Below are 17,353 nucleotides of genomic sequence, written 5' to 3'. Positions count from 1 at the left end.
CTTTGAGGTCCCTCCCAGTCCCAGTCTGGGATTTTAGGAAGAGCTGTAGGAGCGGAAAAGGGAAAATGGGAATTTTTTGCTTTAATTCATTCCCTTCATTTTCTTGCCTGCTCCACCTGCCTGCTTTCCCTCCTCCTGCCAACGCTCCTTTTGTTCAGCATTTCCCTGGCCTGTAAGTGGGGTTAATTAGTGTCTAATTAACCTGCCTGTAATTTGGGAGGCAGAATTAGAGAGGTGCCCTCTGATGCCCAGGAGTGATCCCAGAGCAGCCCCAGTGACCCCACGTCCCATCCTGGCCCTGAGGAAGCCTCATGAGGAGGTTCCTGAGCTCCAGAGGGTGTCCAAGGCTCCTCCTGCTCCAGGAGCTGAGCTGGCCCAGCCCCTCAGAGCACCTGAGCCCTTCTTTTGGGGGGAAAATGGCAATGCAGGGTTTCCCCTCTTGTTGGCAGCTCAAACCCTCATTTTATCATAGAATTATAGAAGCATTAAAGCTGGAAAAGCCCCATGTCCCCAGGTGCCACATCCACTTGGTTTTGGAATGTTTCCAGAGCACCTGAACCCTTCTTTTTGGGGGAAAATGGCAATGTAGGGTTTCCCCCTCTTTTTGGCAGCTCCAACCCTCATTTTGTCATAAAATTATAAAATAATTAAAGCTGGAAAAGCTCTCCAGGATCGTCCAGCCAAACCCTTCCCCAGCACTGCCAAGCCACCAATGCCCCACATCCCCAAGTGCCACATCCACGGTTTTAGGAATGTTTCCAAACCACCTGAGCCATTCTTTTTGGAGAAAATTGGAATATAGGGCACCTCAAATCCTCATTTTATCATAGAATTATAAAATCATTAAAGCTGGAAGAGCCCAGTCCAACCCTTTCCCAGCGCTGCCAAGGCCACCACCTTGGCCCATGTCCCCAAGTGCCACATCCACACATATTTGGAATGTTTCCAGAGCACCTGAAACCTTCTTGTGGAGGGAAAATGGAAATGTAGGGTTTTCCCCTCTTGTTGGCAGCTCAATTTATTGTAAATTCATAAAATCATTAAAGCTGGAAAAGCCCTCTAGGATCATCCAGCCCAACCCTTCCCCAGCACTGCCAAGGCCACCACTGCCCCACGTCCCCAAGTGCCACATCCATTTGGTTCTGGGACATTTCCAGGGAAAATCCTCTCTGCCCTGTGGTGCTGAGGATCTTCTTCCCTCCAGGCAGGCTGGGCTGTTGGGGTGAGGTTGGAGGATGATGATGATGATGATGCCACACTGGGATGTGTTGCCCATCCCTGCTTTCCTCCCATTTTTAATCAGCTGCATCCTCACAGCTGAAAGCAGCCCAGGCCTGTTCTTCCCCCAGCCCCAAAAGTGTGCCCCAGCAGATTTTCCAGGCTGCACAACCCCAGAGGTCCCACAGCCCTGCCAGCACCTCGTCCTGCAGCCCAGGTCAGCAGCAAAGGGAGGGAAGGGGGGACCTGGCCTCGTGTCACAGGGAATTTGCACTGGGCAGGGGCTTGGGGACACTCAGGGACCTTTGTCTGGCTCAGAGAGGGTTTTGACTTGTGACTGCTGAGCATGCAAAAGAGGAAAAAAAAAAAAAAGGAAAAGTATGAATGAAAAGAGGAAAAAAATAAGAGGCGGGGGAAAAGAGGGGGAAAAAAGAGCCATATTTGAGTAACATGGATTTTCTGCTTCTTTTCAGGGAATCTGACTAAACACATGAAGTCAAAGGCCCACAGCAAAAAATGTCAGGAGCTGGGCGTGTTGGTATCTTCACTGGTGGATCTGGAAGCCGAGGAAGGTAAAGCCAGCCCTTCCCAGCCCGGAGCTGAGAGAGGGGCAGGACCAGCCGGGGCAGAGCCCATCCTGCCACAGGCAGGGGCATTTCTGTGCCCCCCAGGCTCCTTGCAGGGGTGGCTGTGGGCACGGGGCCGGGCTGGGAGCGGTGCCAGGGCGGGGACACCGCGAGCCTGGGTCCCCTGGCCGGGGCTGGGGACACCAGGGGACGTTTCCAGGTGTAGTGGCTCTGGCTGTGTGCCTGCCTGAGGGTTTGGTGCTGCAGGAGGAGGCTCCTGCTGTGTCCCAGCGTGTCTGCCACGTGCCTGGGCAGTGACACAGGGACAGAGACACACAGGGCAGTGTCACACACAGGCAGTGTCACACACAGGGGCAGTGTCACACGGGGCAGTGTCTCACATGGGCAGTATCACACACAGGCAGTGTCACACATGGGCAGTGACACACACAGGGGCAGTGTCACACACAGGCAGTGTCACACACAGGGGCAGTGTCACACGGGGCAGTGTCTCACATGGGCAGTATCACACACAGGCAGTGTCACACATGGGCAGTGACACACACATGGGCAGTGTCACACACAGGGAGTGTCACACAGGCAGTGTCACACAGGCAGTGTCACACACGGGCAGTGTCACACAGGGGCAGTGTCACACACAGGCAGTGTCACACAGGGGCAGTGTCACAAATGGGCAGCGACACAGCAGCAGTGACACACTGGCAGTGTGCCATCCGTGGGCAGTGTGACACCACAGGGATGTGACACACAGGGATGTGACACACAGGGATGTGACACCACAGGGATGTGCCATCACAGTGTGACTGGCAGTGTGCCATCAGTGTTCCCTGTCCCTCCCTGCCCAGGGCTGCAGGGCTGGGTGCCCCTGGCCCTGCTGGGCTCTGGAAGCAGAGCTCCCCTGGCCCTGCAGAGCTCCCCTGGCCCTGCAGAGCTCCCCTGGCTCTGCTGGGCTCTCGGAACCTTTGCCAGTGCTCCGGGGAGTTGCAGTCACAGCAAGTCCCCAGAGTGTCACCCGGGGGAGTTTCCCGGCTCCCATTTCCCATTCCATCGCTGCAGAGAGCTGTGGCTTGTTCAGGGGTGCACAGAGGTGCCCTGGGCAGGGATGGGCTCAGGGGAGTTTTCCTTCCTCCCTCCCAGCTTCTCTCCCCCCCGGTAAAGCCACACTGGGCTCTGCTGGGAGCGGGAACATTCTGCTCCATGAGCAGAGAGGCCCATTGCTCACAAATGTCAGTGTTAAATAAGCAGCCAAGGAGATAGGCAGAAAATGGGATTTTGTCCTCTAATGGTCGGGGCTGTTTGGATGGATGAGAAAATAACACAGGAATGGCAGAAAGGTGCATGAGAAATTCGAGATCCCAGCTGTGATCACAGCCTCTGATCTCAGGGTGAGGGGCTGCAAGGAACCCTCCCCTGTGTCCTCTCTCTTCCTTGCAAAGAGGCTCAGAACAAGAACCAAACGGGCTGTTTTAATTAAATAATAATAATAAAAAGGCTCCAATTTCCACGTGACACAAAGCAGCACAGGAAGGTTGATGTGCTTTCCTCTGGGGGCGGGCAGGGAGGGAGCAGCAGTTCCCAAAACTCCCTGGATTATTTTAAACTGGAGTTGTATTTCACTTGATTGTTTGTATTTCTATTTAAGGGGCAGCAGACAGCAAGGGGTGTTACTATAAAAGGAGATTGGAGTATAATTCCTCACTCCTGCCTGGGCTGGGCCCGGTGGGGTGGTACCAGTGGGGAGAATAAATAACACACATGGAATGAGAGGTGACCTCAGACAAAGCTGTCAGCAGGACACATTTCCACTAATTCCCTCTCTCCTTCCTTCCTCCATCCCTCCCTTTCTCCCTGTCCTGCCCTTTCTCTCCCCATGAGCTCAGCAGGATGAATTTTGGAAGCCTGGGTCAGGTCTGAGCTGCAGGAATTGTGCCAGGAGGCCAAAGCAGTTCCCTGGGGCTGTCCCAGGACTCTCTGGGATGTTTCCCTCGCTGGAATTTGTGGTGGCAAATGCAAACAGCTCCTCACTTTGGGGCTGGCTTCACTTTCCCTTTGCTCCTGACCCCTGACTGGAGCAAATTTGGCATTCCCAGTCAGTCCCAGCTGAGGAGAGGAGCCAGGAGAGAAAGGAGAGCAGCAGGCCCAGGACAGCTCCTGCCTGTCCCCAGCCCCAAAACCAGATCCAGGCACTGGCTCCCAGCTCTGCCTGTGAAATGCATTCCTGTTCCAAGCAGGAAATATGCACGGCTCAGCCTACAGCTGGGAGTTTGGGATAATATTTGTTCTGAGCTCAGTTCCTCTGGGAGTTTGCAAACAGCCCGGGCGAAGCAGCCCCGTCAGCGAGGAGGATTTCACAATGCGAGCCAGAATCCCTCTGCAGGGAGCCCTGCTGGGGCAGCCCTGCCCCAGGGATGGTGTAGGGACAATTCCAGGCAGGGCTGTGCCCAGTGCAGGGACATTTCCAGGTGGGGATGTGCCCCAGGGATGGTGCAGGGACATTTCCAGGCAGGGCTGTGCCCCAGGGATGGTGCAGGGACATTTCCAGGTGGGGATGTGCCCGGTGCAGGGACATTTCCAGGTGGGGATGTGCCCCAGGGATGCTGCAGGGACATTTCCACCCAGAGCTGTGCCCCAGGGATGGTGCAGGGACATTTCCAGGTGGGGATGTGCCCCAGGGATGGTGCAGGGACATTTCCAGGTGGGGATGTGCACTAGGGACGGTGCAGGGACATTTCCACCCGTGACTCTCCCCCAGGGACAGTGCAGGGACATTTCCACCCGTGACTCTCCCCCAGGGACAGTGCAGGGACATTTCCAGGCAGGATGAGCAGCTGCTTCCCTTTGCAGTTCAGGCAGACTCTCCCTGGACACAGAGCCACGGGAAAACCCATGAGCCTGGGGATGCCAAACGCTTCCTGCAGGGCTGGCATTCCAAATAAACCAAAGCCGGCTTTGCCGTCCGTGCTGGGGACTTGGAGCCGTGTGGCCCTGTCCCCTCTGGAGCCACCCTGGCTGGCTGATGTCCCTGCAGGCAGTGGCAGCTCCGGGCTGGGCACACACACCTGTCACACATAGATGTCACGCACAGGAGTCACACAGGGGTCACACACAGCTGTCACACATAAGGGTCATAGGTGTCACACAGAGTCGCCACACACAGGTGTCACACACCTGTCACACACAGGGGTCACAGGTGTCACACACAGATGTCACACACCTGTCACACACAGATGTCACACACAGGTATCACACATGGGTATCACACAGATATCACACAAGTTTGACACACAGGTGTCAAACACACGTGTCAGACAAAGGTGACACACAGGTGTCACACACAGATGTCACACACAGATGTCACACACGGTGCCACACATATGTCACACACAGGTGTCATACAGATGTCACACAGAGGTGTCACACAGAGGTGTCACACAGGTGTCATGCACAGATGTCACACACAGTGCCACACATATGTCACACACAAGTGTCATACAGATGTCACACAGAGGTGTCACATACAGGTGTCACACACAGGTGTCACACACAGGTATCACACATGGGTATCACACAGCTATCACACAAGTTTGACACACAGGTGTCACACACACGTGTCAGACAAAGGTGTCACACAGGTGTCACACACAGATGTCACACACGGTGCCACACACAGATGTCACATACAGATGTCACACACATGCCACACACACCTGTCACACACACCTGTCATACACCGGGGTCACACAGGTGTCACAGGTGTCACACACAGATGTCACACATGGTGCCACACAGATGCCACACACAGGTGTCACAGGCAGCACACACATGTGTCACACAGGTGTCACAGGTGTCATACACGTGTCACACACAGATATCACACACCTGTCACACACACCTGTCACACACAGATGTCACACACAGGTGTCACAGGTGTCATACACAGGTGTCACAGGTATCACACACAGGTGTTACAGGTGTCATACACGTGTCACACACAGTTATCACACACAAATGTCACACACAGGTGTCACACAGGTGTCACACACAGATGTCACACACAGGTGTCATACAGATGTCACACAGAGGTGTCACATACAGGTGTCACACACAGATGTCATACACAGTTATCACACAGAGGTGTCACACACAGGTGTCACACACAGGTGTCACACACAGGGGTCACACACAGGGGTCACACACAGATGTCACACACAGGTGTCACACACAGGGGTCACACACAGGTGTCACACACAGATGTCACACACAGGGGTCACACACAGGGGTCACACACAGGTATCACACACAGGTGTCACACACAGGTGTCACACAGGTGTCACACACAGATGTCATACACAGGGGTCACACACAGATGTCACACACAGATGTCACACACAGATGTCACACACAGATGTCACACACAGGTGTCACACACAGATGTCATACACAGTTATCACACAGGTGTCACACAGATGTCACACACAGGTGTCACACAGGTGTCACACACAGATGTCACACACAGGTATCACACACAGGTGTCACACAGGTGTCCCACAGGTGTCCCACACGTGTCCCAGCGGCTCCGGGTCTGGCTGGCCGCGGCGGACACGTCGCAGCCCCCGGGCAGGGCCCCGGTGCGCTTCTCTGGTTCTCTGGGCTGCAGTGACATCCAGCGGCTGTCCCGACGGACCTGCTGGGGAACCGCCGCGTTCCCTCTGCGCGCTGACAGCTCCCTGCCTGTAATGAACAGGGTCTGTGCCTTTATTAATGTCCAGCTCTTTATTAAAAAGTCAGCTGGGCAGAGGCTCAACCGAGCTCGCCCCCACTGTTGTAGCTTTTCCCCGGTAGCTGAAGGGGGAGAAGGCTGCAGAGTCTGTCCCTGGAGTCTCCATGGCACACTGGTGAAGAGGTGTCCAGTCTGTATCTGCAGTCCCAGCAGACCGTCCTCCTCCTCTCCTCTCCTCTCCTCTCCTCTCCTCTCCTCTCCTCTCCTCTCCTCTCCTCTCCTCTCCTCTCCTCTCCTCTCCTCTCCTCTCCTCTCCTCTCCTCTCCTCTCCTCTCCTCTCCTCTCCTCTCCTCTCCTCTCCTCTCCTCTCCTCTCCTCTCCTCTCCTCTCCTCTCCTCTCCTCTCCTCTCCTCTCCTCTCCTCTCCTCTCCTCTCCTCTCCTCTCCTCTCCTCTCCTCTCCTCTCCTCTCCTCTCCTCTCCTCTCCTCTCGGGTGAGGGGATGTGCAGAGCCTCTTGCCGAGGTCCAGCAGCAGCTCTCCCTCTCCTTCCCTCCTGGTAAGAGCAGGAACAGTGTCTGATTCCTTGCTCCTGCTTCCCACAGTCCAGTCCAGTCTGGTCCTCTGCAGGTTATGGTGACAGGTCAAACACAGACCAGGGATGTGGTTCCCTTTTCCCCATCCAGCCCCCTCCACTGTGCCCAGCCTTCCATTTTGGGGTGTTTTCATCCCCAAAACCCCCTCCCATGATTCCACTGGATTATTTTGCATCCCAGTCCTAGTTTGGGTGGGGGTGTAGGTGATTCCCAGGAGCAATTAGGTAATTAACATTTCAATGTCAGTACTTAGTTCAAGCCAAGTGTCCCAGCCAGGCTGTTTTGTTCATAACAGTACCCAGCTCAGAAAGCTCCTGCCGGCCCTTCAGGCAGCACAGAGATGTATTTTAACCTGCAGAAATATGTAAAATCCTGTACAATTCATTTTTTTTATCCATCTCACTGCCTGCAAGCTCTGTTTTACAAAGCCCCAGACACTCTGTTCTCAAACCACAGCTGGAATTTATCCTACCCAGGGAGAATCCACAGAGGTTCCTTCCACCCTGTTTGATTTTCAGCAAAAGTCCTGCCTTGCTGATGATGATCTGTCATGAAATCTAGGCAGGAAAAGGCCCAACACATGGAGCTGGTGGCAGCTGGGGATATTCTGGAATCACCATTGTAACAAATAGTCATCAAACCTCACTGAAGGGTGAAGGTGCTGCTGTTCTCATCTATTAAAGGAGGTTTTTCTGCATTTTAGAGCAAATAAAGATTGTGGCAGATGCCCAGCAGGGACCGAGGGTTGCATGTGCTGGCAGAGCTGGAACTGAAACTGGGGTACACTGGGATTCACTGGGATCTACTGGGACCATCAGCAGTGGAGCTGGCAGACAGGGCAAGGCTGCAGCTTCAAAGCAGGAGATGATCAGATCTACGAGCAGCCAGATCCACTCTCCTCTGGTGCCCTTGGAGCTTGTGAGCAGATTTAGCACAGAAATAGCCCTCAAACATGTGTTTGGTGAGCAGATTTAACTCAAAAATAGCCCCTTACATGTTCTTGGTCAGCAGATTTAGCACAGAAATAGCCCCTGAATGTGTGTTTGGTGAGCAGATTTAAATCATAGCCCCTTACATGTGTTTGGTGAGCAGATTTAACTCAAAAATCGCCCCTTACATGTGTTCGTGAGCAGATTTATCACCGAAATAGCCCCTGAACATGTGTTTGGTGAGCAGATTTAACTCAAAAATAACCCTTTATGTGTGTTTGGTGAGCAGATTTAGCACAGAAATAGCCCCTGAACATGTGTTTTATACTCTCTGTTCTGCGTTTGCCCCCAGGAACCAGTGAAGACCTTTTCCAGGACTCTGAGGGGCGGGAGGGATCTGAGCCCATCGAGGAACACCAGTTTTCAGACCTCGAGGAATCCGACGACGATGACGACAATGAGGACGAGGAAGATGAGGAGGAAGAGGAGAGCCAAGACGAGCCCACGCCGAAGCTGCCGGAAGGCACCCACGGCACCCTCCTGCTGCACTCCTCAGCGGGCTGCCCGTCTTCTCCGGAGGAAGGCACCGAAACATCCGCAGCTCAAGAAGCTGCTCCCAGCAGCCCCAAAGCAGGGGAAGGCCAGCAGGCCTCCTCCTCCTCCTCAGGGCTGGAGACCAAGTGGTCAGCAGACAGCAGCGACGTTGCTGTGTGCCACAGCTTCTTGAGCCTCCACAGAGCAGCTCTGACCTCCACCGAGCACCTGGCTCCTGCTGAGAGAGAGTCTGCCACGAGGCCACAGATGTCCTTGGGCATGGACCTGTCCACCTCCAAAGACACCTCCCCGAGGAAAAGGTGGTCCCCGAGCCAGGAGTGCGGCAGGGGGGGTGGCAGCGGCAGACCAATGATGGCGAGGAAGCACTTACTGACCAAAAACGAAACGTCCCCCAAACGCTTCTCCCCCACGGCAGAGCCGCCCTCCCTGCGGTGCCTGTCCCCAGGGAGGGGGCTGTCCCCCTGCCAGCGCCCCTCTCCCCGCAGGGAGGCCTCTCCCCTGAGATGTGTGTCCCCGAGGCTCGAGCTGTCGCCCAGCAGGCACCTGTCCCCCCGCAGGGAGCTGTCCCCCAGGGCAGCTCTCCCCCCAGACGGAGAAGCGGCCCCTGCCAGGCACTCGTCGCCCAGCAGAGAGATGGCATCCCTGAGGTACTTCTCCCTGAAGAAAGTCTTGTCTCCAGGCTGCTTGGAGCTGTCCAGGTGTCCAGCCCCTGGCAAGGAGGACTTGCCTGGCACGAGCAAATCAGCGGAGGACAAAGTTCCAAGCTCATATCAAGCCCAGCCCGGGATATTCTCTTCGATGCCTCTACCTCACAGGTTCTTTGGCAAAAACTTACAGCTCTACGAGTCCAAGCTGGTAAGTCCAGTGCCCTGCTGCCCTCTGGTCCCCACAGGGAGGTCTCTGACACGGTTTTTGGTGCAGGCTGTGATGCAGAAGTGCACAGGGACCCTGTGGCCACTGTCACAGGCGACCCAGGGAACAGGGACAGGGGACAGCAGTGGGTTTTGCACCCATTTGAGTCCTGCCCTTCTGAATTGGAGAGAAATAAAGTTATCCCTTCTCCAAGGGGTTATTCCCACTCCTGCGCCAGCCAGTCCTGCTGGGACAAATCACCAAGGACAACCTCTTAATGATTTATTGTCACTAAGAGCCTTTTTGTTCCTGGGAATTTCATTCCCATCCCTGAGGTTTCCCCAGCTGGGGTGGAGCTGTGAGCATTTCCCAGTGCTCAGTGACCAGAGCCAGCTCTGCAGCAGCCCTGGCTGAGCCCTGTGTCCACCCACAGCCAGCTCTGCTGGACGGGCTGCTGAGAAATGTTTGTTTGGACAGCTCTCATTCCATCTCACTTCCCCCTTCAGCACAGAGAGGGGTTTCCCACTGGGCCCAGAACATTGTTTTATCTATCTGCTGGACAAATCAAATGCTGTTGGTAAAGGGAAATTGCCTGTTCCTCCCAGAGCTGCAGGCAGATTGATGTGGGGGAATATTTCCCATTCCTGCTGGAGTGCCTGGCTCTGCTGTCAGCTGTGCTGATGAACGTGAGATCCCCTCGCTGTGGGGAGACTCCAGCCCTCAGGGGCTGCCCTGGGGGGAGAGAGGCCTTTACAGAACCCCTGCCACCCCAGACGCTGAGCCAGGGCTTCTCCAGACCTTTCTCCTGTGCCCATGTTAACCTTCTGACCTGTGGTGCCTCCTTCCTCCTCCCTTCCACTCTGAATCTTTGCCTCGCCTTCTCAGAGACTCTCCTTTACTTTGGGAACAAACCTTGGCTTCCTTTAATGCTGTTTCACTTTCCTGTCACTTCACTTCTTCTGGTGAATCCCAGGGCTCTGGAAACCCTCATCCTTCAGCTCTTCTCTCGGGATAACTTCCCCCTGCCTCTGCTTGGAGCAAATCCCCTCAGCTCCCAAATCCACAGTAGGAGACAATGTTTTAAGCCCTGCTTGTCTGCCATTGCCATGTTTCAGCTCCTTTGTTCACATTTACCTTTTGGCTTCATTTTCCTGCTCCTTTTCTGCATCCAGAGCCACCACTGTTACTTCTCTGTGTGCCTCCAAAGCAACAGCAAAAGCCTAAATGGAAAAGTTCCCCTTTATCAGCACGATGGACAGCCAGGCTTTCATTGCAAAATTAACATTCTGGTAAGACCACAAGAGACAGAAAGACCAGAGGAGGGTTTATCTGGTCCCAAACAGAGCTTGAAGATGATCTTAGCTCAGTTCCAGTGCCAGGCTCACTGCCAAGTCTCACCTCAGCCATCTCCCTTCCCACTGACCCTTGCTCAGGGGAGTCTCTCCTCGTGGTGATTGTTGTGCCACTGAATTATTTGTTTGGGCTTTCCCAGCATCCCTGAAGTGATTTAGCCAAGGCTTCCTGTGGATAAGTGACATTTAGCAGTGTTTGGGCTTGTCACTGCTGACCCACATGCACTACCTTTGGTGGCTCTTCCTTTTTCTCTTTCCTGTTCTTCTTTGCTGCTTTCCTCTGCTGTCTCCTCAGAGATCCAGCTCACAGCATCAGGGAATTATTCCCCATAATCCTTCAATGAAATGTGCTCTCCAGTGGATCCTCACACTTCAATTCCAACCCCATCTTAATTGAAAGTTGATTTCAGTTTCTGTTGCTTCTTCTTCTGGGGAGTCCTGTGCAGGGATTTAGTCATAACCTCATCACTAATTAATCCATTTCTGTTTAGCCACATATCTCTCCATGATGTACGTTAGGAAACTATGGGAAGCACCGAGAGAGAAAGAGGAAAAGGTAAAATGTAGGCTCTGAACCCTTGGTTTGCACAGAGCACCCCATGAGGGTGGTGGTGGGGACCCACTGCTGGGTGTGCTGGAGGTGATGCCACCTCTCACTGGAAGCATCCCTGCGCTCAGCAGCTGGAAGGATGCAATCCTGCTTTAGGAAAGCACAGTGGAAATGAGTGAATAAATATATAAATGAAATAACCTCATTCTGGGCTCTCAGGAACCCCTGCACTGACAGGGATCCCAAGCAGCTCGGCTGGCAGCAAACACTGGCAGCTCTGCCAGTGTTCCAGAGTCAGCTCTGAGGGTAGGGGTGATGGTTTTAAACTAAAAGAGGGGAGATCCAGACTAGAACTCAGGAGGAAATTCTTTACGCAGAGGGTGGGGAGGCCCTGGCACAGGGTGTCCAGGGGGGTCCCTGGAAGAGCCCAAGGCCAGGTTGGATGGGGCTGGGAGCAACCTGGTCTAGTTAAAGATATCCCTGCCCACAGCAGGAGGTTGGACAAGATGACCTTTAAAGGTCCCTTCCAACCAAATAACTCTGATTTTATAATGATCCAGGCCTAAGCCAAATCCCTGGATCTGTGCCCCAACACACCGCGGGCACATTTATCCCAGAAGGGAAACCCTGTGCGTTGTGCTGCTCCACACCTTCAAGGTCTGGGGCTCCACACCTCCCTGAGCTGACCGACCTCCCTGAAAAGTGATAACAAAACCCTAGCCCCAATCCTTGCAGCAATTCTTGCTGCTGCTGAGGCCGTCCCCGCGTGTCACGCTGACCCAGCTCTTCTTTCCCCCTTGGCACAGAAGGCGGAACCCCGCAGCCCCGGCACGCCGCCGCCCGCGTGCCCCCGGCCCCTGCAGGCCCCTCACGACCTCCACGCTCCCGGCCGAGGGGAGGAGAACGTCTTCAGCCACCTCCCGCTGCACTCGCAGCAGCTCGCCAGGACCCCGTGCCCCATGATCCCCATCGGGGGCATCCAGATGGTGCAGGCCAGGCCCAGCTCCCACGCCAGCCTGGTGCCCGGCCCCGTGCTGTCCCTCCAAGCCGGACACTTGTCTGCCGCCAGCGGCCTCGCCCGGCTCAGCCGGGCCGCCACCAGCGCTGGGGAGCCCCAGAGCCCTCCAGAGCCGCCGTCGGCGCCCGTGTGCCCCGCGGCCGAGCTCTCCAAGCACACCCTGTGCCCGGAGCCGGCGGGTGGCGGCTTCTCGGAGGAGAAGACGAGGACTAGCGAGCTCCAGCAGGAGCAGGAGGAGCACGGGCTCGTGGCGGAGGCCGAGCCCGGCCCGGCGGAGCGGCCGCGGCCCTCGGTGTCCCCAGGCAGCCCCAGCACCCCCCAGGAGCCCTGTCCGGAGCCCTCGGCCGGCGGGGAGGAACCCTCCAAAGCCACGGGCAGCTCGAGCACCCCTTCGGAACCAGCCTGCACTTTCATCTCAGCCGTCCCCTCGCTGGCCAGGGACAGCCCCTCAGAAGCCCACCCTGGTCCCCCCCAGGCCCTGCGCCCCAGGAACCTCTCCGGGAGCAGCCCACACCCAGAGCACTCCGATTTAGGTCAAACTCACAAAAAGGTGGATGAAGACGCGGGAAGCGCTTAAGCCTCCGCCAGCCGTTCCACCTTTAGGCTTCCTCTGTAAAATCAACAGACATTTTCAACACTATTTCCTTTAGTATAATCATAAGAAGCACTCTAGTGAATGACCAAACCCATGGAAAATTCCTGGTTTTCTTCGTCCCAGTCTGGTATTATCTCCACATGTATGCAGTTACTTGTGCCTTTTTCTATACCTTTTGTTGCTTGAAATGTACAAAACTGTTTGAGGCTGTGAATATTTTTTTAGAGTTTTTTGGAAAGGGGGTTTGTTAGACCTTGTCTTTTTTGCCATTTAGGTGTGCGTAATCCTGGGCCTGAGAGATGCAGAAAGGAAAGGGTTAAGCATTTTAAAGAGGAAGAAGATGCACTGAAAACAAAAGCAAAACAGAAAAAACTTTTTTTTTTATATTGATTAAATGATTAAAAAAAAAGAAAAAAAAAAACCAAACCCTTGCTCCTGTGTACAGAAGTTTATGAATTGTATTTATTACATGCTTTATTTAATTCTTGCAAAGTACTTGGTTTTTTTGGTTTTCTTTTTCCTCGCATCCCTATGGTTGTGCTTTAAACAGTTGAAACTGCTTTACATTTGAAAAACGTGTTTACCCTGACCTTGTGACTGAAAGTAGCACTTCCTTGAGCAGGGGAGGTTCCTTGTGTGCAGGGAGAGAAATTGTCCCTCGAAAAGAGGAAAACGAACCGCGAGCACCCCTCCCTCCTGCAGAACCCAGCAAAGCACTTTTCTTAAAAAAAAAAAAAAAGGACGAAAAAACTAAAAACAAAACAAAACAAAAAAAAAATTTAAAGGTTTTTCTTCAAAGATTTACCTGCGAGAAGGTAGGAATGTATGGAATGTAGAGCCCGTGCCGGGAAGGGTCTCTCGCTGGACGAGGCTCCTGCTTGCTTTGCTTTAATCCCCCCGCAGTGCCCACAAAACCCTGCCTGTGCTTGAGCAATGCCTGGGCTGGGGGAGCATCTGCAAACCTCCCTTGGTGCCAGAGGGGGAGGAACTCAGCCTTGGAACACTTCCTCCCTCCGGCATGTCTGAGTTGTGGACAAGCTGCCCCCATCCCATTGTACCCCATCCCATCATCCCATCCCATCCCATCCCATCCCATCCCATCCCATCCCATCCCATCCCATCCCATCCCATCATCCCATCCCATCCCATCATCCCACCCCATCCCATCCCATCCCATCCCATCCCATCCCATCCCATCCCATCCCATCCCATCCCATCCCATCCCATCATCCCACCCCATATCATCCCATCCCATCATCCCATCCCATCCCATCCCATCCCATCCCATCCCATCCCATCCCACCCTATCCCACCCCAGGCTGTTCCTGGCCGCTTTGGGAGCCCCAGGGATGCAGGAGGGCTCGGGGCTCTGCTCCTCTGCTGGGCTCTCTGTGCCTCTGGCTCCTGTTTTCACCTTTATTTATTTCCTGACGCGGGACATCCCCAGCCCAGCCCCTCTGGTGTGCTCAGGCCCCGTTTTTGGCTGGTTTTGGGAGATAAAAATTTGATGCTGAATGGTGAATGCTTGCAAAATCAGCTTGTCATGCATGCGCAGCAGCTTTTTCCAGAGCAGATTTTTCGGGATGAGCGTCCCTGGCAGAGCAAAGACATCAACTGCCAATAAATCCGATACCAAATCCAGAGTGACCCCGACAGAGCCATTCCTCTGCCACAACTTTTTAAACCACAAAGCTTCAAGTCGTTTGCCCCAGCAGGTTCTTTACTACTTCAGAGGGTTTTCTGGTTGATGGAATCTGTACAAACCTCTTTTTTTTTATTTAAAAAAAAAAAAAAAGAAAAGAAAAAGATATAAATATTTAACCAGTGGACCAGTTCTTTCTTCTTTCAGAGCTGTTCCAGTTTATCGGGTACGTAATACACTTTTTTTAAAAAAATAAAAATACAAAAAAAAATAATAAAAGGAATCAAATAAAATACTGAATGAGAACATATTTCCTTGCCAGACTTGATGAGCTATGAACTGTTCCTGTTTCACGGGCAAAGAATAGAAATTTTTAAATAATCTGTCATTTTTTCCTTTTTTTTTTTTTTTTTTTTCTTTTCTTGTAAAGGGAATTAAGTACAGAAAAAAAAAAAAAAAGATATCATGGAAATACCATTAAGGCTGTGACACTGACCCAAAACGAGGTCCAGAACCCATTTATCCCCTAATTAGCACTTTTATCAGGTTTCCCTTTTTCCCATCTCCCCCCGTTCTGGCCCCGAGCCCGGGAGCTGCTCCTGTTGGCAGAGGCAGGAGCGGGGCTGCAGCTCGGCTCCATCCACTCGGGCTCTCGAGCACCAGCTTAAACCCTCCTCAGGCTTTAAGTGCGTGCTTAATACGCGCTTAATCCCAGGGCGAGCGGGAGTGGAGTGCTCGGCCGGGGCTGGTGGGAGCATCCCTGGAAACCACCCATGAAATCGAGCGATTTCCCTGATTTCTGACACTTTTTGCCCCTTGTCACACTCTTAACTTAATCCAAGATAGCTTTTTGTATTTAATTTCACATATATATATATATAAATATATATATATGTGTGTGTGTGTGGTACATAAAAATACTGCAGCAGCTGTGTCTGGTTTTTTGGTGCATTTGCTGTGAGTTTTGGGCTAGATCAAATCTGCTCAGCTTCTTTCTGTAACTGTATTTCAATCTTTAATCTATTTAAACTTTGTGCGGACTTTTTTTCCCCTCTGTCATTTGTGGAAAGAGGCGGGGTGGGGGAAAAAGGCCAAGAAAACCCCAAAGTCTTTACATTGGTTTACTGATGATTTTGTTGTCGTTGTTGTGGGGGTTTATTATTGTCATTATCAGGATTTTTAAGCTTTTCCAGCAGCTCGAAGCTTTCTGCATCTCAGCTGCGGAGCATCCGGGCAGTTTGTGTGTAGCTATCCAGATCCATCCACCCGGGGCCAAAAAAATAAACAGGAAAAGGAGTTTGGGAAAGGGCTGAGGTGCTCCCGGGGACATTCCCTGCCCGGATCCCCTCCCCACCCCCGGCAGCCACGGAGCGGGGCAGGCAGGGACCGCCGCAAACTCAGGAGATGGGCACAAAAACTGAGTCCCAACCCAGTTTGGCTTCTGTGGCTGGGGTGAAATGGTGCTTCACGCTATACCCAAGGGGCGAGAAGGCTCCCCCCAAAAAAATAACTAATTGCTAATTAAGGGCTAATGGTCGCACTGCCAGCTCAGAGCTCCGCGGGAGGGACCCGCAGCACCAGCACCAGCATCTCTGTCTGCGGGCACGGCGGCTCCGGGCAGCCCTGGACAAGTGTGTCCCTCTGCCCGAGGAGCACAGGAATGTCACTCCCGGGGCTTTAATGGGGCTGGGGGCTGTTCCCAGCCCTCAGCGGTGGCTGCCCTTCCCAGCCGGATCCCCTCTGGTCCCCCTGGTCACCCTCGGTGAAAGCCGATTGCTGGTCACGGCTTTTCCTGTCGCTCTGAATGTCTGTTCTGCCTGCGAAACAGGGATGGGAAATCCCTTTTTGCTTCCCACAAGGGCCGCAAGGGTGGCTCTGTTGCTTTGCAGAGCAATTAGTGGGCTAATTTACCAGAGAATGTATTAATAATGTAAATGAAAAAGCAGAGCCCAGCCCTCCCTGTTCAGCAGCAGGTGGAAATAAAATCCCTTGCTTTTCTCGTGGCAGAGCTTCTCCGATTTATAATCCATGAGGGCACTCGGCCTGGCTGCTCCTCTGTGGTGTGGCTGCTCCATCAGCCCCAGTCCCACGGGGATATTTCACTGATGATTTTCACTGATATTTCCCTCCCTGCTGAGCTGTTTGGCTGGCTCCTGGATCACACAGGGATGCTCTGGCAGCCAGAAATCCTCCTGCACACAGAGGACTTGGCCCAAGCTCTGGAATCACTCCCTGACCATGTTCTTCATACCAGGACTGACATCCAGAGCTCAGAAAGCTCTTGGACCTTAATCTGGAGCACCTCTGGAGTTTCAGCAGCTCTTTTGTGCTGCAGCAGGGATTTAGCTCCTAAATTGAGCTCGGGGTCTTGCAGGGCCGAGCAGAGCATGGGATGAGGAGAGGGCTCCCCAAAACCACCCCATCCTCGGGGCAGAGCTCTGCCAGCTCGGATTCTTGCCAGCTCCTTGGCTGGATAGCCAGGAGCTGCAGCAGGGAACAAATCCATAATGAAACAGCTGTGGATTCCCAGCTTTGCACTGGGAAATGCAGTTCCTCACCTGCTCCTAAGGGGTGACATCCCAGCGCCCCGGGGTCCCTAATGTCCCACCAGTGCCACGCCCTGCTCTGATCCCAAATCCTGCCCAGCCCTGGGGCAGGGCACAGAATTCCCACCCAGAAATCCCAAATCCTTCCTGCCAGGACTGGGGCTCTGCTTCCCCCTCCCCAACAAATCTGCAGCTT

At 53.5% G+C, this 17,353-nt stretch overlaps 1 protein-coding gene across 9 annotated transcripts in view; it reads left to right on the top strand.

The window, feature by feature from the left end:
* Positions 1–13,419, top strand: part of HIVEP3 (HIVEP zinc finger 3) — a 287,982-nt gene extending 274,563 nt beyond the window's left edge. For 7 of the 9 annotated variants that reach the window (XM_021528378.4, XM_021528379.4, XM_077788482.2 and 4 more), the window contains 3 exons: positions 1,692–1,790; positions 8,400–9,457; positions 12,163–13,419. In XM_021528378.4, coding sequence (XP_021384053.3) covers positions 1,692–1,790; positions 8,400–9,457; positions 12,163–12,951 — 1,946 coding nt within the window. In that variant the 3' untranslated portion in view covers positions 12,952–13,419. Of the gene's footprint in view, positions 1–1,691; positions 1,791–8,399 lie in introns of all 9 variants that reach the window. The other 2 variants (XM_085559879.1, XM_085559878.1) reach the window with 2 other exon arrangements.
* Positions 13,420–17,353: the final 3,934 nt, after the last annotated feature.

This window comes from Lonchura striata, chromosome 23 (genome assembly GCF_050655825.1).
Source record: "Lonchura striata isolate lonStrDom1 chromosome 23, ASM5065582v1, whole genome shotgun sequence".
In the NCBI taxonomy this organism is placed as follows: Eukaryota; Metazoa; Chordata; class Aves; order Passeriformes; family Estrildidae; genus Lonchura; species Lonchura striata.
This window is presented reverse-complemented; position numbering and strand designations above follow the sequence as displayed.